The sequence below is a fragment of the Tauraco erythrolophus genome, chromosome 4 (genome assembly GCF_009769465.1).
Source record: "Tauraco erythrolophus isolate bTauEry1 chromosome 4, bTauEry1.pri, whole genome shotgun sequence".
Classification (NCBI taxonomy): Eukaryota; Metazoa; Chordata; class Aves; order Musophagiformes; family Musophagidae; genus Tauraco; species Tauraco erythrolophus.
In genome coordinates, this window is record NC_141468.1 from 8,879,396 (window position 1) to 8,902,853 (window position 23,458).

At 43.3% G+C, this 23,458-nt stretch overlaps 1 protein-coding gene across 1 annotated transcript in view; it reads left to right on the top strand.

Annotated features, from left to right (window-relative positions):
- ELAPOR2 (endosome-lysosome associated apoptosis and autophagy regulator family member 2) overlaps nt 1-23,458 on the top strand; it is a 108,258-nt gene that overhangs the window by 46,104 nt on the left and 38,696 nt on the right. The window contains exon 2 of the mRNA XM_086610019.1: nt 10,447-10,567. Coding sequence (XP_086466145.1) covers nt 10,447-10,567 — 121 coding nt within the window. The remainder of the gene's footprint in view (nt 1-10,446; nt 10,568-23,458) is intronic.

The following is a 23,458-nucleotide window of genomic DNA, read 5'->3' on the forward strand; positions in this document are numbered from 1 at the left end:
AACTGTTCTGTGGTGCCTGAGAGAGACCCAAACCCTTGAATAACACAGCTGGGAAAGCTGGGAGAGGAGACATCGGGATCAATGTGCACTTTCACCGTCAGTTCATCCCATTCTTAAGTCTGCATGGCCATTAAGTCAGTCCTGTTCCCTGCTTTTCTTCCCCTTCCATCTTTCCACATCGGCCACCCATTGCAACTTTCTCCTCTGTGTCCACAGCAGTGCTCACACAGCATGTGATGAACCAGATCAGGGAGCTGTTCTGGCTGAAAACTAGTGGAAAAAAAAGACTTTATGATGGATCAGGTTCTTCTAAGCTGTAGTGCTGACATAAGGGAAGAGCAGAAAGATGGGCTGGAGCAGGCAAACTGCCCTATATTCTTTATTAACTTATTAAGCCATCACTGGAGATACCTCCACACATATAGTTTGTCTGGCTGAAAATAATATTTTTGAGAGCCATTTTGCACTATCCTGTAGAATTCTGCATCTCCACCCATGAATGTCAATGGGATGATCTTAAAAAGTAGAAAGGTCTTTGCTTTCTTTGAAGTTTTACTTGCAAGGATGACAATGCCCATTGCCTGTTATTTAATACCTAGGGCGATGAGTACATGAGATGGTTGACTGTAGCTCATCCTGTTGTCCTTTGAAGTCAATGAGTGTCTTTTATTGACTTAACTGGGCAACAGATGAGGCCCTGGATGAAAGAGACACTGTGTTACTAAAGACTACTTGTCTCTGTAGGTTGCAAAAATAAATAATCCCAGACACTTTCAAAGATGGCTGGGCTAGGGCTGCACATATCTTGTTTGTGAAGTTTTATTTAAAAGAAAAATAAATTTCTCACAGTCAAAGGGCTGCTGGCTGACCTGACCTTTTCAGACTGAAATGGTCACTGCAAGGATAAATAAGATAATGATAATAAAAACTCTCCTAGTCATTACCGGGCTGCTGCTGAAAGGGACTTGGCAAAGGCTGAAGAAATGTCAGAGTGAAAAAGCGCACCGTCTCTGCTGAAGGCGTTTGTGTCTGACCCTGTCCGGTGCCCAGTGAGGCTGGTGAAATCTCCACTGGTTTCAGCCAGAGTGAGGATGGCTGAAGACCAGGAGAAGACGCTGCTCAGAGCACAGCCCTGAAGTTTCATGCAGGTGATATTGTGTTACCTTAGAAGGCACTGTCCTCAACAAACCATATAGTAAACATATAGTAAATGTATAGTGTAGTAAATGCGGTTTCTTGGAAGGAGACAGCCAGCCTTTGGTGCCAGGCAGCTCTCTGAATCCGTTTATGTGTTGAAATGGGCTGCGAGTTTCGACAAATAAACCCTTCACCCCCACATACTTCTCCTAGCTCTTGTGCTCAGCCTCCTTGATGGTGATAACCGCTTCGTTAGCTGCCTGATGAATGGTCCATGCGCAGTAGCGTCATGTTATCTAGCCCGTAACTGTGAGCTTCACCCTGCGAAGCTGCGCAACATCCATCACCAGGAGTTTTTAAGAAGTTAGGCAAACTTCTGTCAGGAATGGTTTAGGTACGGGGGACAAGAAGATGGACTAAATGGCTCCTGAAGTGCCCTTCTAGCCCTGCTATCTCTTACTTTAAAACTCCGCTGTAGTAGTAACGCATTATTTCTATGACAAGCATCTCTGGGAGGCTGAGTGAAGAGGTAGGTACCTCTTCGGCTAGGAGGTGTTCAGAGGCTGTACCAATACCTTCAAAACTGAAATGGCAGCCCAGCATGTCGCAGCTGGGTGAAGAGGTACACAGGGAAGGACTTGTCCCACCTAACCTCAGATGCTTGCATGGAAACATCTGTGTCCAAACTAGGCTTGTTAGCTCCTCCAGCCCTGGAGGGAGCAATGAATACAGTTCATGTGATCTGCTCTGGACGTCTGAGATGTGCTGGAAGCACCTCCTCTAGAGAGAGGACCATTGTCCCATGCTGCAGTATGTTGACCAAGGGCAAAGGAAGTCCTTTCACCTGGTTGGTATGAGAGCTCAGTGCCTTTCTCATTTCTGCTGGGACACAATATTAATCCAAACACTTTTCTCTCAGCTGTTTGTTTCTAAACATTGGTAAGGTTTGTCTCTTCTCTGTCCTCCTCCTGCTGATGGAGTTGCTCATGGATCTCTGAACTTACCCCATCATTCTGCAGAGATCTGTCCTCTGCAGGTCACTCTGCTCACTTGCTTAGGACTAGGTATTTATTTTAACACATTTGGGTTAGAATACTGGGAATTATGTTTGAACAGGTTATATAAAAACTTACCTAAAACGTCTTTTATTCTGATTCCTCACAAATATTGATGATATATTTTTGCTGAATTTTGGCTTTCATTCAGTAAACCTCTTCAGTTCATCTTTAATTTGCAGATGGCTTTGGCAGTGTTTCAACCTCAGCTTCTGGTGGTTGAAACCTGGTGCTTGAGTTAGGCTCAAGATGCAAATAGCCTGGTTTTCAGAAAGTCTTGAATATATGCAGCTGCCTTGTGGGGTTCTAAGTAATGCAATTAGGGCTGGGTTTCTCACTGCCAAAAAACCCACAAATGAATTAGGAGTCCGGAAACAGAAATGCAGCAGAATACACATAAATGTCTTTAGGAATTTGGGGATTTAGGAATATGGATGGAAATAATTGAAAGCCTGGCTAAGTTTTCAGCTGAAAAGCACTAATATAAGTAACTTCGAAGGAGATTAACGAGGAACGTATTCACGTTCAGGAGAGGTGCAGAGCTGGGCATTAGATCTGACTGAGTGATGTGATGGACCCCTGCTGATGGACGGGTCTGCTGCTCGCTCATGGGCTGGAAATGACAGGAGCATGGAGGGGAAGCAGGGATATTTACTGACGCCAGAGGATATAATTAGAAATAATGAAGGCAGTGAAAGAGGAGGATGGGCTAGAAGCCTGAAACTAATAAGAAAAGGGAACTTGCATCTCCTCTTTCAAAGTCTGAATTAGCAGAATTGACTGACTGACAGGCATCCCTTGAAAGCACTGGAGTCTCAAAGTGTTGAAAGCGTAATCCCTGAGTGTGCTAATGCTGCGGAGATCAGACTTGGGGAAACAGCCATGCCGAGAGACTGCCGTGTTTCTACATCTGCCCTCTTTTGGGATATCACATCTTGGTGTTCCAGGGAAGTGAAAGTGTTCTCCTTTTCAGTGTGATTAGTCTGGGGGGATCACAAGAGTGCTCAGTGGGATAGGGCTCTTTTCTTATCTCCTCTTGTATTCATTCCTTCTTTAAAGAGGCTTTTATTTGTGTGTGGCTCTTTTTTTTTTTTTTTTTTGAATAAATACACAGCTAATCCCTGTTGCACATGTAAATATAGATAGCACATGGGTCTGTAAAGATTATGGATGCCCCTTTTGGCAAGCAGTATCTTTTAATAGCATTGTGTGCGGTTAATCGGGTTAAGCAAAAGTATCAGTGGAACAAGCAGTGCAAGTTCAGGGAAGGAATAAGTGACAGATCTCTTGAGAGTTATTGTTAGTAATATTGTGGCAGGTAGGGTAGAAGCTTTTTTCTTTTTTTTTTTTTGGCTCGATGTCTGTGGTTGCAAACCAACATGAGCAGAGCAAGCTGTTAAATTGCAGGAGACTCTTGCTATATTTTGTAACAGATATGGTAAATGTTTATTGCTGCTGGGCGTCATCCATTGTTTTCTGCCCAGGTCAAGTGTTCAGTGCTTTGTGAACTGGTTGTAAGGGTTTTCGTGCTCTGCCCTTCAGTTCTAGTTCAGTGGGAAGGGCTACAGGGCATCTCCCATCTAGGTGAAAAGAGAGAATGAAAAGATTGCTGCAATAAAATAGGAAAGGCATTGAAGTGGGTGTTGCTTATTGTCATGGAGAAAGCTCAGATCTACAGGTGGTCATCTGGGAGAAAGCTCTCTAGTCAATGGAAAGGAAGCTGATGCTTCTATAGTTTCAGAAATGTCCTGAAATAGTCTTTTACTTCAAGACGAGAGGAACTGTGCCCTGGAAATGCCTGTATCTGTCAACTGTTGTAAAGGACTGTGAGATGGACCTCTTAGATCGAGTCCAGAGGAGGGCCATGAAGATGATTAGAGGGCTGGAGCACCTCTCCTATGAAGACAGACTGAGAGAGTTGGGGTTGTTCAACCTGGAGAAGAGAAGGTCTCTGGGGAGACCTTCTAGCAGCCTTCCAGTACCTAAAGGGGGTCTACAGGAAAGCTGGAGAGGGACTTTTTACAAAGGTGTGTAGTGATAGAACATGAGGTAAGGGGTTTAAACTGAAAGAATTAGATCTAAGGATGAATTTTTCACTGTGAGAGTGGTGAGACACTGGACCAGGTTACCCAGAGAAGTTGTGACTGCCCCATCCCTGAAAGTGTTCAAGGCCAGATTGGATGAGGCTTTGAGAAACCTGGTGTAGTGGAAGGTGTCCCTGCCCGTGGGATGAAGATCTAGATGATCTTTAAGATACTTTCATCCCAAACCATTCTATTATTCTATTATTTTATTATCTATGAGATAACTAGTTCATATGTAGAAGTCTGCACTGGAGACATCCAACACTAAATGCATGGGGTCTGGGGACCCGGGCAAGGTGGAGCGCTTGTTGCCACTTGAAGTCGAGACAAGGATTGTGTGAGAAGGGGGACAGTGGAGTTGGAGGGACATGTCTTGCTGAAGTGTCACTCAGCCAGCTCATGGTGGGCTGGGAGCAAGAGAAGGACTGCAAGGCAGGAGGTGTGAGTGCCCTCATGGAGCCAGGAGATGTCTATGGGAATTTTGCACAGGACACACGCGAGGTTGGCAGGCCCACACCATTGATTCTGTATCTATGCTTTTTGAACACAGCATGCTGGACAAATTCTGTCGTTTTCTTCTCCCCCTGGCCAGAGCTGTGACCAGTGCACCGTCTCTTTGACGTCATATGCATGCACAAGGTCATCATTTTTGTACATGGTGCCCTTCAAAGAGAGTGTACATACCAGAGAGTTTCTTACAACAGCTTTGCATGGTAGCACAGATGTGATATTACTAATTCTCTGAGAGCAATAAAGCAAAATTCAGCACAGGGTAAAATAAACACACTTGCCTATTTTTGGTGACATTTTTCAGGTCACTATTAACCTTTCATTTGAAATTTAGTGCTGAGGACTACACATTGATTCTGAGCAGCTTCTTGGAACAACATCAATTTTCCATTTAGAAAATTACTTTTTTTTTTTAGCTTAACCCTCTATGGGGTGTTACTTTTTTTTTTCTTTTTCTGAGAGACACCTCCCTATGGAAACCTACTCCTTGGGTCTGAAATTCAAACCAGTTTTGCCAAAGCCTAGGAATTATGAGCAATAAAGTAGGAAATGTTATAGGAAATAACAGCTGAACTGGGAGAGGGGCGTGTTTAGAACATCAAGGCCAAGCACTGAAAAGTAATAAAACAGTGTCAGACTTATATTTAAAATTAAAACAGGCCCGTGGCCAAATTTAAAGATGCTATATGTCTGGATGATAGTGGGGAAGGAACATTGAAAGCAAAACCAGAGTAATAGCTGGCAACGGATAACATCTGGCAATGGATTTGCCATGAAATTCATTTCAGAGAACTGGTGGGTGAAGAAATTCTTCCGTCAGGGAGGAGAAGAAACCCCAGCGTAATGGAATGGCATTTTTCAGTGAGATGCAAAGGTGTTATGAGCGTCCCATGGTGCTGAGGAGGCTCCTCTGTCAGCCCTCTATATTTGGAAGTCCAAATTGCTCAGGCAGATTAGAAGGGCTGAGCCCAGTAAGCCAGCATTAATGGGCGATTTCCCGTGCTTGCGTACATCATGTGTGTGCCGACGGTGTCGGTGCTGCAGTCAAGGCATACTTCAGCTCGTAGGGATGGACCTGAGCTACGACAGGTGCTGAGGACAGCATCACCATGTCTGTTAAATCATCTGGAGATGCTGGGTCACCTAGCTGAACTGGAGCTCCAGGTGGTTGTATTCACCCACTAGAAGTAGCCAAGCTGGTTAATTCAAAGCTGGCCAGTGGTGCGGCTGAAGTTGTGAGCTGTTGTTATGCCTGGAATGCAGCACAGATATGTTCTGCTTTTAAAAGAGTGATACATCTGGGCCCTCTGGGCCCTCAGTGACTGTTTCTAGGTAAAAATATAGTATAGGGAAGAAGATGATAGCGATGATAGCTGGCATAGATTTTGGAGTGTGGGACCAAGGGCAGAAATTCATCTGCAGATTCTTCATTACAGTCAGTTACCAGAGGAACAAACAAGTCTGTGGAGTGGTTTCCACACATAAAGCTCAGTTGAGGGTCAGATAGAAAACAAACAAACAAAAAATCCCCCTCTTCCATAAGGGAAATGAGCACAGTAGAGGAAAAAGTAATGGAAAGAGACCGTGTAAGAACTTAGTTCCACTATACAGCCTTCCTTGTGAGTCTTGGGACTCCTCTGTGGATATGGCTTGCTGCACACAGGGATGGGGTGGTCAGAGGGAAGGACATCTGTTGGGTCCCCCTCTTCGGAAACCTTATCTGACTGGTTAAAGCTGGAGAGATTTCCATGGAGGGATGGAAGAGGAGAGATGGAAACCTGACTCTTCTGTCTGAACTTGGAAGGAGAGCAGAAACCTTTTTTTCTTTATAATTTTAGTTACTGTCCTGAGTTTTGAGTCTCCGGTGATAGCTGACAGTCAGACAGTTAGAGGGGATGCTTCTGCACTTCATGATGTGTCCCTCACAGCTGCATCACTTCTGAGACCCGGTCTGGCTGCAGAGGGGTTGCATGCTGGTGAGACATCCCTGAAGTGTATTTTGAGTGGGTGACTATGAGAGAAATATGGATTGTTGACACCAAACTGCTTTCTCTATTTTTTTTGATCTGATATGAAATAGGAAAGAGATCTGAACATAGGTCAGATTCAGAGCATTTCAATATCCTTTTCTTTGCTTCATTCCAGTCTTGCATATTTAATTTAACAGATCATTTTTTTCTTATGTGAGATGAACTATGAGATGGACTATTACAGATATGTTATTTATATATTCTGGTTGCCTTATAGGCAGATTTCATACCAAGATGATTAAGAACTGTTTTTTTTCTGTTCCTTGAAGGTTATATAATGAGATGAAAGGGGGAAAATGCATATTTTAATTGAGTATTTTTGTAGAGTTAAGAGTGTAGTATATTGTATTTCATGTGTGGCTCTGGATTTTATAGTATCTTCTTATACCTTGATTTATTTTTGAAACAGTTTTTCCTTTCCACTGTGCTGTTAGTTAGGTTTCTAAACCACAAGTTGAGCCACAAAGACATTTATTGAATCATAAAAATATTAATTCCAGAAAAATCAGAATATTATTTACACTTGGATGCAAAATAGCAAAGGCTTTAATCATGTTTGGTTAAGACTTTATTAACATCTGAATATCTCTGGAGAGCTATGGTAACAGTAGGAGAAGTATTAAACTCAGTATTGTTTGTTTTTCTATAAGGAAATGAGGACAATTGCAAGTCTTCTCATTGTGAGTCAGCTTAATATTTGCAGAGATTAACTAAACTGTAACAGAGCCATCATGGACTGGCCTATATCAGCCTCATTCCTTCTGTTCCGCTCCATCATTTGGGATGTTGGCACTGCAAGGGGTCAAAAAAGGAGCAGGAAAAGAATGCCCCCAAAATAACCCTTGTTATGCACAAAGTACCTCCTCCTAGTGTAGTGTAGTTTAGGGATTGATGTCACGGTGGCGCAGAACTTCAGGAAGACAGAATTATGCTGCCTTATGGGTGGGTTTTTCTGTAGTGGGTCTGAGCTAGACCAGCTAAGGAGCTCTTGGGTTGTGAACATGACCACTGCCTTCTCCCTCTTTGGTTCTTTGCCAGTCCTGCAGGAGAAGCCAGCTAAATTGAACAGAACCAACTAAATTTTATGGATCCACCACACCAGTCTTCCCTAAAGCTGGGTAAACCTCGAGCCTGTGACTGAAGCTGTGATCCTATTTTCCTCAGTCCCATGATTTTCAGTCTTATTTTTATGGGCCATGCAGGGCCGTGCAGTGTTGGAGGTGGAGTTCCCCTGAGGAAATGGAGAAGTGTCCTTCTAAACCAAGTAGCTGGTCTCCCTCTGTAGCCAGTGGAGAGAAAGAATTGTTTCTAGGACATATGTTATCTCCTCGTTCCCCCTGCAGATATCTAAAATAGGCATGTGGCCACTGTCTTCTCTCCGTTGACTGCAAAAGGAGCTGGACGTGGCCTTACCCATGTGGAGTCATCTCATGGAGCTTGCCAGTATGTGTTGTTTTAATATAGGTCTGTTCCATCTGAAGAAGGGTAGGCACCAATTCTGCCAACTTCACCCGGACTCTCTCTCTTGATACCAAACTGGTTCAAGAATTAGATGTTGCTAAAGTTTATTTTAATAGTAAAATTCTGGGTAATGAATTTGGAAACAAAACTAAAAATGTAACTGGATGTGAGTTTACATTTTTAGTGGGATTTGAATCAACATGGCTTCACTAAGGGCAAATCCTGCCTGACTAATTTGGTGACCTTCTATGATGAGGTTACAGCATTGATGGATAGGGGAAGAGCAACTGACGTCATCTACCTGGACTTATCCAAAGCATTTGATACTGTCCCACATGACATCCTTGTCTCTAAACTGGAAAGACATGGTTTTGATGGATGGACCGCTCGGTGGATAAGGAACTGGAAGGATGGTTGCACTCAAAGAGTTGTGGTCAACGGTTCAATGTCCACGTGGAGTCCTGTGACGAGTTGTGTTCCTCAGGAGTCAGTACTGGGGGCAGTGCTATTTAACATCTTTGTTGGAGACATGGACAGTGGGATCGAGTGCACCCTCAGCAAGTTTGCAGATGACACCAAGTTGTGTGGTGTTGTGGACACGCTGGAGGGAAGGGATGCCATCCAGAGGGACCTCGACAGGCTGGAGAGGGGGGTCTGTGAGAACCTCATGAAGTTCAACAAGGCCAAGTGCAAGGTCCTGCATGTTGGTCGGGGCAATCCCAAGCACAAGTACAGGCTGGGTGGAGAATGGATTGAGAGGAGCCCTGAGGAAAAGGACTTGGGAGTGCTGGTGGATGAGAAGCTCAACATGAGCCGGCAATGTGCGCTGGCAGCCCAGAAAGCCAACCGTATCCTGGGCTGCATCAAAAGAAGCGTGGCCAGGAGCTCGAGGGAGGTGATTCTGCCCCTCTACTCAGCTCTCGTGAGACCCCACCTAGAATACTGCATTCAGCTCTGGAGTCCCCAACATAAGAAGGACATGGAGCTGCTGGAGCAGGTCCAGAGGAGGGCCATGAAGATGATCCGAGGGCTGGATCACCTCTGCTATGAAGACAGGCTGAGAGAGTTGGGGCTGTTCAGCCTGGAGAAGAGAAGGCTCCGGGGTGATCTTATAGCAGCCTTCCAGTACCTAAAGGGGGCTACAGGAAAGCTGGAGAGGGACTTTTTACAAGGGTGTGTAGTGATAGGACAAGGGGCAATGGATTCAAACTGAAAGAGGGCAGATTTAGATTAGATATAAGGAAGAAATTTTTTACATTGAGGGTGGTGAGGCACTGGAACAGGTTGCCCAGAGAAGTTGTGGCTGCCCCATCGCTGGAGGTGTTCAAGGCCAGGTTGGATGAGGCTTTGGGCAACCTGGTGTAGTGGAGGATTTCTCTGCCCATGGCAGGGGGGTTGGAACTAGATTATCTTTAAGGTCCCTTCCAGCCCTAACCATTCTATGATTCTATGATTTTATGATTCTTAATAAGATAAATGGCTAATATTCTTTCCTAGCTAATGCTAGAGAGTTTCTTACTGCTTTTCACTTAGACTGCTCAGGGCTTATCATCTCAATCACAGAGACCATGGGGATGATCTCTTCTCACACCATCATTCTGCCTTGAGGTACTTGTCAGAGCTGACTCTGGATGGCATTTTCAGAGATATCCCAATACCGCGTTTATCTCCTCTAATTTTTCTGGGATTTTTATGAAGTCGATGAAGAGGGAAAGGCACTTGCAGAAAGTGATTCATCCATCCATCTTAGTCATCCAACCTAACATGAGATGACTTGTGCTCTAGTACGGCTTGCTCCATTCACCAAAGAGAAAGCCCAGTTGACTACTGTAGACCAGATACTGTGGTGGCCACAGGCTTGGGATCAATCCTGCTCTAAAAGACTGGGAAAAAAATGCTAATGGAGTCTGTGCCCTGTCTCTCACGTGCTTTTGCAAATCTTACCCTCTGCTGTAGCATTTGTGCTGCGCGGCATCTGATGTGCTTTGAGCTTGCTCTGTGATGATACACAGTGATCATCAAAGCAGTAAGAGTGCTGCACATTATGTTCCACGCCAGCTACTTCCTTTCTGGTTTAATTATAAATGAGTTTGCTAATTCCAGTCTTGATTAATGAGATTAATACGCAAATGTTATAATGAAACTGAAACTCTTTGTCATTGCTTGCAGACAGATTACCACTTCGAGTACACAGAGTGCGACAGCAGTGGCTCCAGATGGAGGGTGGCTGTCCCGAATCCGTCCGTGGAGTGCTCTGGACTACCTGATCCGGTGAAAGGGAAGGAATGCAGTATGTTGGCACTTTTCATTTTACAGACGGTGACTAGCTGTTTGTGCTATTTACCCTGTATGGCTTCTTAGCTCTGACACTTATGTCCTGAGTGTCCCTGAGTCAGTCCTTCCCCTCCAATCCTTCCCCCCGTCTCTTGGAGCTGTGGAGCAGGGATTGTCTTTGCAACATAGTTGTGTAACTCAACATCTTCTACAGGTACCCTTGTATGCTAATTTTCAGACAAGCCATGTCTGTTACAACACCCCTTGAAGAAATGTGGTTGCTTGTCTTGAGCTGCCATACTCTTTAAGTTCTGCAGCTCTCCAGTTCATTTGTAGCTGTATTGGCCAAAATGGTGACCAGGACTGGCCAAATTATATTTGTGTGGTGTCCACATTCTTGTTACTTGCATTATTTAGCTAATTAATAAGCTGAATGCATAAGTAATGGTGTCTTATTTGCCTGAGTTATTTTCATGATGAAGCTTTTGCATTTTATTTATTTATGTATATGTTTTTAACAACTTGGAGTTAAAAACATTTTTTTTTAATGTTAACACACTTCTTTGCATCTGAGGACATAAACGAACTGCTGCTCTGCAAACATATTTGAACTATTCCCTCCCTGTTCTGTAGCTTCCCCAGCTGAATGCTCTTTCCCATCACACTTCCTTGCTCTACCAATTCCCTTCACAAAGGATCCTGGTAGTGCTTTACTTTCTCGGTAATTTGTACTAGGGGGTATCAATTATTGTATCTGACAAGCAGCATGAACAATGACAATGTCCTTTCAGTCTAGAGGAGGAGAGGTGAGATTTTATTCACTTCTCACTCTTTTCCTGTAAAGGTTTATTGTTCATTTCTTTGTGGCATATGTTCCAGCGGAAGGCACATCATAAATATTTTCTGTAGCAGTGGTGATCACTAGAAGATTTCTGACTGCTTGCAAGCATCATTTGAAAAGCTGCTTGTATTGTCATTCCTGATATTTGGGTTTAGTTTCTGAGGTTTTAAATGTGGAGTCTCTGTATGTCCTTAGGATGTGTTTTTCAATTAGAGAAATACAGAGCTGGGAAGCACCTCAGGTGATCCCATAATTCATCCCCCAGCCCAAATAGCTATAATAGCAATGACTTTGTCATTCATGGCTGATGTTTGGCTGGACTGTTTTCAGGGACCTTCAGTGAAGATGAGCCCACAAGCTCCTCAGATATTTGCTCCTCTATTTTTGCTATTCATTTTCCCTCCTGTTACAGATTTTTCTGTCGTTGGATCTCCTTTGTTGCAGTTCAAGCCTGTTACTTTTTGCTGTTTGCACTATAAAGGAGCAGATGGTGTCATCCCTTCTGCTGCACAACCACTTTTGGTGTACTCTGGAGTACATAGGTATAGCTCATTTTTTCTGAATACGCTATTTCTTCTTACACCTTGTGATAAATGCTTTAAGGTCCAGCAACATTACACTCTCCTTGACTTTCTGCTACAGATTTCGACAAATGGTGCACTTCCCTCTTCATCTCCTCTTGTGTGTCTTCCTGGTCTTAAATCAGTTCCAATGAAAATTCAACTGTTTTATAACAGTAGTGAATCTCTGGCTTCTCTACATCTGACCCCCTGATAGGGGGAAAATTTTGCCGAGTAGATTGGGTGTGGTATTATGGAAAACTCATCTCAGTTGATGCCTCGGCTTGTTGTGTTGCTGTTAATTCCCATGGCAATTCAACTGGTTTGAGAAACAATTGGATATTTGACTTTTTTTACTGAGCCCTTCAGATCTCATCTCTCTGAGCTCTTGAGAGTGCAGTGGTGTTAATGTAGTTCTGTCTTTTTTTGTGTATGTCTGTAGTAGATTATCTGGCTTCAGGAGATATCTTGCTGTATTCTGATGGCAAAAGTCATTTTAGGTTTCTCATCTCTTAGTCTTTCACCTTCTGCTATAAGAACAACCAGTCTTTCAGGCTGAAAACATGAATCTGTCAACAGCAGTCAATTACTGCAGGAATGTGTAGGGAACACCCCTCCCATTCGACTTGGATAACATGGTGGCTTTTACTGCAAAATATTTGAACCAACATAGAGTTTGGCTGACAGTCCGTTCTTCAGTGGGTGGGATATACTGGGAGAGGCAGCTTTTGAAAATTATGTGCCCTCTGGCTCTTTAGAGTTTGCACATAGGGGGTCTGTTGATGATGAGTCGTATTGAAAATACTGACAGATAGACATCTCCTCACTGACTTGTCGTATTCTCTGAGCTGGCGGCTTCTGTCTCCTCTGATGACATAGCAGCTGGACTAAGGATGTCTTATACTAATAGTGCGACTTTCTGTAGCCTGAGGAAAATTAAAAGTTCTGTATTTAGGGCTGCTACAACTCACGTTCTTAGTGGATCATGTACCGTGTGAGATTTGTGCTACAGTCTTGGCCAGGAGTTGCATACACATTTCACTAAGAAATTAATGGCTCCTTGAAATACCTTCCCTTTCTCATAGGCCTAGTGCTATTTTATGCCGAAGCCTATTGAGAAACACCACAACTATGCCATATCCTTTGAGCTGAGTCTTTCTGGACATTCTACAAATTTATTCAGATTCTCCTACATCTTGTAGATCCTACCCTATGCCAGAGCATACTGACACGACACTGGGGCTCTTCTTGACATTTGGTAGAGTATTGGACTCCCGTAGGTACCTCTTTCAGTCCTTCAGCCCGTGGAACCAGGGACCTCAGTACAACTACCCCAGGTAGGACAATTTCCAGCTTTGGAGATCTGTTGTCTTCAGACGTTATGATTGTGGTCTACTAGTCCTGACATATAGCTGAGCCAACTATGTTTCTGCTCTTAAAGAGGGGTAGCAGTTGTATAGCAGCATGAGCTCTTGGGGCTTTTTTTGTCTCCTTAAGGTTGGCAGAGCCCTCAGTGGTCCTTGGCGGCATTTATGACACAGTGGATATGGAGGAATCGGGATGAGAAAGTGGTTTTTTTTGGGAGCACATCTGCCATCACTGCTGACTTCATGATGTACTGTTTGTGGTTGTTTTCATCTATTCAGAGATGCCTGCCGCTTGAGAATATCTGCTATTGATCTTTACTGCTCCCTGAAAACAGAAGTGACTTGCAGGCTGTCATTAATTTTGGATCCTGAGAATACTGCGCCAACCTCTCCTGCTTCCAAATGCTCAGCAGTCATTCTCTTTAAATTGTGCCTGAACTAGGAATTTGAAAGATGGTATAACAATATGTTAAATGTCTCCAATCATCTCTGTAAATGTGTCTAGACTGCGGTCTCCAGTGGAGTGGAAAGACACTTGAGATTGCTAAAAATGTATTAGCTCAGGTGCTTCAAATATCTGGAGCAATCTAACCGTGGCACTGGAGCTCAGTCAGTGTCTTGAGATGTGCTCATTTTCAGGATGTTGTGTTTTACGGCTTTTCATTCGAATGAACCCATTTGAAATTAGGTTGGGTACCTCTGTGCTCTGCTGCATTTTGAAGTGCACGCCGACCTGCAAGGCACAGCTGACTGTGACCCGCTGAGAGTAACTGCCAGCATTCCCCAAAATGGCTGTAGTCTCCAAAACATGTCAGGACTCATCCATTTTGGGTCTTCAATCAGCCAAGTTTACCTGCAGAGAAGACGGGGTCCTTTGAGAATTAGCCATGAGGTTCAACATAGAAAGGACTGTCATATTTTGACTGCTTTATGACCTGAGTATTAGTTTTTACTTTATCTTGCCCTGAGCACAGAGCAGCGTGATGAGACCACCTTCCCCTCTTGCCACCCTCCGCACAACATCTTTACCATCTGGGTGAGAAGCAGGAAGAAGGAATCTCGCACAACAGATGTTTGTGATGCTGTAGAAGGTCCTGCTATGCAGTGACCCCCGATGTGGGAGGGAAGGTGCAGGAGCAGCTCTGCAGCACAGTAGCTCATTTGTCATGCACTGGGGCAACATGCCCCTTTCTATATTTCACTCTCCCCCTTTTTTTTTCCCAATCTGCTCGCCCCATGAGGCTGCGGCCATCGCCACTTTCAGACCTCGCATCAAGGCATCAGCCTTCATGTTGTGGTTGATTGCAGTGTGGTACCTCAAGGCTGCCTCTGGACGGGCCATGGCACGGCCATGCCAAACTGCTCGGCCATCTCTCTCATGCTTTTGTCTGTTCAGAGATGGGTCATGTTTTTGACACTGGCACATCACAGTTGCAAGGGATCCTGCAAAGAGACACGTTTAAAGTGCAGCAAGGATCTTGGCTAGGAAAAAGGCAATATTTATTGCTCCTAAAGCTACTCTGTGTGGCTCTCCTCTGCTTCACATTCAAGATGTCCTCTCTAGGCATCTTCCCGGTGCTGTTTTGGAGGTAGGGTACATGCACAGAGGCAGGGAGCTTTGCTCTGTGGAGGTGGCAGACAGAGAACTTCCCTCAGCGAAAGCCAGACCTCCATTGCAACTTGAATGTGCTTAACTTATTTGGTCTCGTTCATTTTTAATTACCACAGATCTCACTGTGACCTCCTCATGCATCTGATAGCAGGAAAAGAATTTGGCTGATAAGGATCGCTGCCATCAGGGCACTGTGCTTGGCTTTTTAAACAGAAAATATTTATGGCAGTCAATGGGAGCAGTTTGCTTTCGGGGCTAAGTCCTTGCCTGCACCCTCATATGGCTGGTATCTCTGAAAACCCTTTGCTTTGGTGTGGGGGCTGTATGCAGTGTCTAATGGGGACCTCTTGGGGCCTGGCAGTGGGAGCAGGACTTGGCATCGTGCTCGTGCTGACATTATGCTGCAGTGTGTTTCGGTGGCCACAGCCAGGCTTTTCTGCCAGCCTGACCATATGCTGCATGTTTTACACTCAAATTAGAAGTCTGAATTTGGAGCCTGCCTTCCTTCCATGTCTCCTGTCCTTCCTCTCTTCTTCATCTCCCTTCAGTCAAGTACAGCCCAAGTATCTGGTTCAGAGTGTGCCCTTACTGAGCCTGGGTGCACTGATATGCTCTTCTCAGCAGAGTTTGTTACCAAAAAGGGCTTAAAGGGTTCAAATTTTTACTCAAATTATTTTTTAATGTTAACTTTCTTATTCCACTGAATACGAGTTACTTTTTTCCATCCTAAACAAGAACAGGTTGCACCTTGTCTCATAAATACCTTTTAATTTTAGTGGCACTATGTGCATAATAAAGAAACTGTACTGAGAATAATGGAGCAATTTCAAACGGAGTTGGATTTGCCATGTTCAAGGGGAAAAAGTGCCGGTGGCATCACTGTCATAGTCAGCATCCAAATGCCAATTACAATATCTATAGTGCCAGCAAGATTTCTTAAGAAAGAAGACACAAAAAATATTGATAATATGGAAGAATATGATCTAGTACGGTGCCGTGGACTTATTAATAGCTCTGCTTAGCAAACTCCACCTTTACCTGGTGCCACTAAGGTGGGAGCGACTTCTTTGAAATCAGAAATGTGCTTCAGTTTTGAGGCGAGGCGTGTGAGCGTGTGCCAAAAGGTAAGCGTGTGAAAAGCTCCACTGACTTCAGAAAATAGACTGTCCTTAGTTACAATGGACTTTTCTGAGACCTGAAACTAAAATTTGTCCTGATTTATTGCTCCTGTGCTGTTTGTTGAGTTTATTCTAACTTGTGTAACCTGCTCCTAGGATACCACCACAGGAGGAGATACGGATCTTCCTGCTAATTGCAGTGTACTTTAGACACAATTAGGGCAAACGACCTTTTTAAGGCTAGTAGGTTTCATAAGGTTTTGAGGCACTTTAAGTGATCTGCAGGAATTGTAATATTCTGCTTTTGTAACAGATAACTTAAATATAAGGTTTTGAGCTTGATATTCTTTCTGTCTCTGGTAAGATTGGGTATCCCAGGCAGATTAGAAGTGGGTCTGCTCCTAATTCCCATGAATTCAGTGGGCATCTGCAAATTTTACAATATAGAGTGTATGCACATACATGTTTGTGTAGATGGATAATATAAAATGAATGTTCACCATCTGGCAAAACCCTTGTGCTTATGTTACAGCTTTGTGACATAAAGTTTACATCTGTTCATTGTCAACTAGATTTGTATTCAGGCAAATTCTGTGTAGTCTTTGTGCTAAAGAATTGGTTCTTCCAGAGTTTTGCTTAGAATTTTGAAATTTGGCTGGTGAAGACTTGAAAATAGCAACGATAAGTTATAGTAGTTTCTTTAGTGTTTACATTATTGCACATGTGGATGTGAATGTACATACAAATACTTACATGAGAATCGTGCTATTTATTACACAGTCACATTTGTTTATCTCAAAATAGTTTGTTAGGTAATAAAAAAAAATAATTATCACCACAATGTCATTGTAATCATATATGAATGCATGTGAGATCTACTTTTTTAGGGCTTAAATAAGTCCAAAGTTATGACTGGAACTAGATGATCTTTAAGGTCCCTTCCAACTCAAACCATTCTATGTGATTCTGTGACCTGTGAAAGCATGTGAATCCTAACAAATCATCAGAGAATTTTTTTTCCTTTTTTATTTGACATTCACTGGCGATTGTTTTCTGGTCTTATTAAAAGGCTTTGAAATGATTGGGATTTCTTTGTTTCAACTGAAGAGAGGAAATACGGTGACATCAGCATAGCTCTGAGGACTAGGTATATATCCAGTCTTATTTTTTCTTATAGCTTGAAAGCACTGGGTCTTGTCTTCATCAACCTTGATGTACTAATATTTTTTTTTATTATTATTTTTTATGTCATTCAGACATTACTTCTTTGGATATTCACTCTGGAAGAAACAATGAGGTCAAGCTATTAATAGCTGCTAATGTTCAACCATGTCATTTATATATGACATATGCACATAGATATACTTAATTAAGGTGACAGATGCAGTTGAGTCTCCTGAGCTGTAGGAAAGTACTATTTTGAGACAACGTTCAAAAAATGTATTCAGAAGATCTCCTCTTTCATTCTTCCATCCTTGAGATTGCTTATTCCAATAGTATATGCTGATCTCCTCCCTCATTTTGACTAACGCCTTCCCTTCTCTCCTCTCTTTTGAACAGTTGTATGGCTCCCGTGAAGCTGCCTGTCAGCATATACCAGTCACATATGGAAGGTTGCTCTCTCAAACCTAAGTACTAAAAAAGTGTATTCTTAGCGGGCATGAAATCCAAAGAATCAGAATTTCTTGATATGCTATAGATTTGACCCTTGGCCTGTCATGTATTACCTAGCAGTTAAGGATGTCTGACAGAGAAAGACATCATTCCGTCTCTGGAGCCATCTCTGACATGAACAGCAAGATGTGTGGGAAGTAGATTTCAAAGTCATGATCTTTATAAGGGCACTTTTGTATGTGTGGCCTGCAGGACTGGGCAACTCAATTTTACCTGGGTCTCTTTTGTATCTCTAGGAAAGTTTTTATGTCTTTTCTGAAAGGACAAGGAAAGACTTTCCTACTAGAGCACACCAGAGAGGGGACTGGCCCACAGCAGAGAAGTCTGCTCTGAGCAACACTGTGAAGCTGAGGAATTAATGCAAATTTGTCATGTAGCAGAGATATTTAGACAGCAGCAGTGTGCATGGCACAGTTTGAGAGTCACTACTAAAAGGCTGTAATTTAGCAAAGCACTCAAGCACAGGTTTGTTACTATTCCTTTTAGAGCATCCCTGGTAATGCATGTTCCTAACGAGTCAGGTAGGTGAGTCCTATTGATGGCATTAGGTTTCTCACTTGGACTGAGGCTTGAGGCTACATTTTACCATGGTGTTTCCATCTGGATGTTTTCCTAACGTGCGTTGTTACCCTGAGAGATACCCTAGTTTCACAAGTAATTTTTTCAGATTTTTGCCTCTGCCCATGAGCAATACGCTGTCTTTGCAGAAAAGGTCCCATTGTTGGCTTTTTGAAGCACAGATTCTTTTAGGTAAATAGTTAAAAACCAGAAGAGTTTGCACTGAACCCACAGAGTTTTAATTCCTGGAGAAGAGTTATGGGGAACTGTATGTTGATGTGTGTATTGAGACTTCCAAGAGAAAGGTTGGCCTTAGTGTCTTTTGATGATTTCTTCACCCTATTTGTGTACATGATGTGATTAAATAAATTAAACACAACTTCCTCTGAGTCTCTTTCAACAGGAAAGCAGCTGGAAAGACCTTGAGATTTTCTGTGGTTTGGTAGAGGGACAAGAGGCCAGCAAGCTCTGTGTGTGTGTGTGTGTGTGTGTGTGCGCGTGCGTGCGTAGAGGACCTCTCAAATGGCACTAGAAGCCATTTACACCAACCACTTTGGTTGATAAGCAATCAAAATAAACCTGATGGAGTCAGTGGGGCCTGGAGAGCTACTTGCTCACCTAGAGGTATCCTGTCATCTCCAGTGCTCAGCCATTAGGATGGTGGCTGTAACCCTGGCAGCAAATGTGCTTCCCAACTTCTTGGTGATGACTGCCTTCCTACACTGCATGCCACACTTTCATGAATTTATTGAGTATTCTCATTCCCAAACCACACCTTTTAGTGTCCAAATGATGAAATAAAAGTCCTATGTGCCGCGCCAGCTCGGGAAAATGGTACTCTTCTTTTCATAAAGGTGAATTGGGAAAAATGTTGCATTATTTTGTAATTGCTTGGATAAAAGGAAAAATTATTTACTCTTAAGAAAAGGAAGGGTCTTCTCCACAGAAGGTACTCTTCCTCACGTTATATCAGCTTTCAGTGTGATCACATTTCAAGGCTAAACAGCCTTAATCAGACTTTTTTTTCTTAAATTAAGATTCAGTCTGGTTCCTGATAACACATAAGGATATAATGACTGAAGAAAACGAACATCAATTATTCACAATCTATTGGAGAAGTCTCATATGAATTATTCACGGAAGACATTCTGAAGCTGGCTGAAATTATAGGAAACATTAATAATGAAGCAATGATTTCCTCTTGTCCTTTGTGTTTCTTTTTTGCTCCTCGTCCCATATTTTGGTTGGTCCTTGGTTCTGTGTTGTGTGGACCCTGACGTCCCAGGGTATCACTGAACAGATGCCTCTATATACTTGTCCTTGGCCACATCTTCCCCTCCAGGTTTGTGGCATATGTCTGCTGAACCCAGCAGCTGTTCAGAGGGACAACTGTGGGATGCTGCCAACCTCATATTCCCTTTCTGAGCCACAGTTTTCACCTCTGCCCGTGGGAGGCTGAGACAGCTCAGTTCAGACTGTCTGCAGGACATGGCAGCATCTCACCTGAATTCCAGGCAGTGGGGCTTTGGATGAACAGCACAGGAATGAAGGAGGGGAGCGATGGAAAGCCAGTGTTTGAGATTATTTTTCCTGTGTATTTTCACTGGATTAGGTGGAATTGCTCCATTCCTACCCCTTATAATGTTGTTATAATCTAGCAAAATCCAGCCCTGTGTCTTTTTTAAAATTGTAATGTATTGAGAGCCGGGGGACACAGAAGGATACACATGAACGTGCACGTGCTCAGTGGCAACAGAATAAACAGAAGTAGTGAAGTAGTTTTAAGTAGAGGAATGTCTGGAGAAAAAAATCTGCTGAAAAGAGCGTTAGAGGTAGTAGGAGTGGGTCCAAGTGGTGAGGGATGTGAAGTTAGCTTAGGGAAGGTGTAAGTCTGAGTGGCCAGGGCTGTGTAAAGGATGGAACCAATGGAATATATTACCAGTTTGGTGTTGGAGGATGCAGAACATTGAGGCAGCTTTGATTAATCTTCTGGTGAAATCACAAATACTCTGATCCCGCTCACAGCATGGTAATATCTGGGAGATATTAGACATGAGAAAACACTATGAAGACAGGTTTCAAACTTCAGAAGTACTTGAGTAGCAATATACATGTGAGGATCTACTCTGTCAGTCTAGTTGTATTCATGGTAAGCCTGTTCTGACCCCCAGCATCAGAAAGTTAAGCAAGTGACGTGTTTTTTAGGATCAGATACTAGAAGAGAAATGTGCCAACTAACATTGAGTCCACTAAAATCACTGAGAGGGCCACAGCTGTACTAAAAGGCAGAATGTGACCCTGGAGCCTTGCAGTCAAAGGGCAAATGAGGCAAGCCTGTTTCTGGTCTGTTTTGTCCTCTGGGGAGTCATTTCCATGTCTGCAAAGTGGTCATAAAGTGCTATCAGATCTGCAAAGTAATGTATTGCAAGTGCTCCCTGGAAATGGTTACACAGCGGGCAGAGCTCCAGCTTCGGGATGCACCATGTCCGTGGTGTGTCCCAGGAGGGGGGTAAGATGCTATCGCGCTCGACTCACAGAGTTTAAGAGGAGGGGGTGTAATTAGATTCACTAGTTTGACCTCGCAGGCCATTAAAATGCATCCAGTTAGGCTGATGCTGAGGCTGATAATTTGTATTTGACCTGAGCTTTTCTTCTATATGGTGTCCAGTTATTGTATGAAGCACTTGAGAGACAAAGGATCCATCACATGCCATGACAGATTGTTCCAGTGATCAGTCATTCTTCCTATTAAAACCATGTGCATTATTTCCAATTTGAATTTGTCGATGTTCAGCTTCCAGAAGGTAGTTCTTCTGATGCAGTTCTCTGCTTGATTAGAGTGTCCAGTGGGATTCTGTATTTTCTCCCCCTGGAGATGCTTATATATATTAATCAAGTTGACTCTCAGTCTCCTTTGGATAAACTAAATAGACTAATCACTTCATATCTCTCACTGTGAGACATTACCTCTAATTTTAAAACCATTTAAAATCCTTTTGTTTTGCATTGACCTCTTAAAAATGCCAAATCACAACTGTATTCAGTATTAGAACAATCCTTTTGTCTGTAATACACACGTTTCATCCTACACATCTCTACCTCTAAATATATTTGCAGATCTCATTAACACCTTTTGCACGTCTTGACAGTGGAAGCTCTTGATGAAGAGTGGATCCACCCTGACCCTTGGGCTTTCTGCTCTCTGGACATGTTTCTGCCTTCTGCAGACTTTGAGCGGGCTCAGGCTTGCCAATAGATCCAAATCGCTCGTGTTACCTCAGAGTTTATCACACTGTCAGTCTCTCACTCACCAATTTTAATACCACTCCTTTTCTATTTGCCTGCAGATCATTGATAAAAACATGGACAGCTGTCAGACTCAGTCCCGGGGCGGGTAGAACTGTCCCCTTCCTACCTGCTCCGTGATGGTTTCCCATTGACAGCCCTGTCTGAGATCCGTTTCTCAGGCTGTTCTTAATCCATTTAAGATGTGCTTTACTGGTGTTCTGCGGTACTACCTTCTTCATCAGAATGACATGCAAAACTAAGTTAACTGCATCAGAAACCCTAAGTCTATTACATTCACTTAGTCACTTTTGTCAAGCGACTTGTAATCCTTTTAAAGAATGAAATGAGGTCTGTTTGACAAGATTTATACAATGGTTTCGGTGCATATTAATATGTAGCTCTTCTTAATTTTTTATGAAGTGAATCCAATGTCAGCTCTATTGCATGCGTGTATGAACGTGAGTGGCTGCCTGTGGCAGTGTCTATCTAACAGTACTTTACAGCATCTTTTGTGACCAAGACTGGTCACCTATACAAACCACAACATGTTTTGTTTGCCTGTATTTATTTTAAGAAAGCTACAGCTGCAAATCACCCATAATTGCATTGCCTTCACTTGAGCTATGGAAGGCATCAGTGTATCTGGCACCACAGTGTGCTGGAATAACTGCCTCTGAAAATATTCTCCCAGTTTTAAAAATGTCCATGATGAGGAAGGTCATCTAATTTTAAAAGCATTTAAAATCCTTTTGTTTTGCATTGACCTCTTAAAAATGCCAAATCACATCTGTATTCAGTATTAGAACAATCCTTTTGTCTGTCTTTTTAATGTGTTTCACATCTTTTTTTCATAGAAAGAAGATCAAATTCAGTCTTCACAATGTGTGTTGCTCTGTGTAAGTTGGTGTGTAGCACCCATACTGGTAGTTGAGAGGTGTAATAGGAAAGTTTAGCAATTGGATAAGGAGAGGGAATAGTGATGTCTAAACAGGATCAATAGTGTTAATTCTGGAAAAGATTTTCAGAATTGCTTGTGTGATTTAGCAGCCTTAGTTCTGTTTTCTGAAACAGGATTGACATGTAAGGAGCTATTCAATAGACATGTTTTCTCTGAAAATTAAGTATCAAATGCTTAAACAAATGGACTCTGAGGTTGGGGGCAGTTGGTGTTCACAAAGGGTACCTCTAAGGCAGGAGACTGATTTTCCCTCTGGAGTCTGAAGCAAGGAGGGTTTAGTGGAGGACGAATCAGAGCACACACCTAAAGTATACGATTTAGATTCCTGAAACTTCACATCACACCTTAACTTCCTATGTGGTGATTCTGTCCTTCCCATTGACAACACCATGTGTGTGTCACCCCCACAAACACAGCGGTGCTGCGATCATGTCAACCATTTCTGAGGACAAGTCGTCACTGGTCAGCGCTGTAGCTGTGCCCAGCTACGTATTAGTGAGATGGAGCAACCACGAGCCAGGCGATGCCCCGGTGCCCTGGGACAGATCTTCTGTCCATGTTCACCCCTGGGCAAGTGCCTCCTGGCCCATCGCGGGGGACATCAGCTCTGCAGGGTCCCTCCCGGCACAGCCACAACCTGCCCACCTCCAGCTGGGATGGACTCCTGAATTGATGCTGCTTAGATTAAAGAGGGTTTAACCTGACGTTTGGTCTCCTCCCTTGCTGGAAGAGCAAGTTGTGTGACACTAGGAGAGGAGACCATCTCCACGCTCATCACTTGCCGTGTGTCTTCCCCATCCCCCTCCAGCCACTCCCGACTGCCGGGAATGAGACCAAACGATGCATCTGTTCCAACTCGAAAGTGGTTCGTGTTGCCATTAGCCACGTTCAGCCCCAAATTGAAGCTGGCAAGCAGCTGGCATGCTCAGAG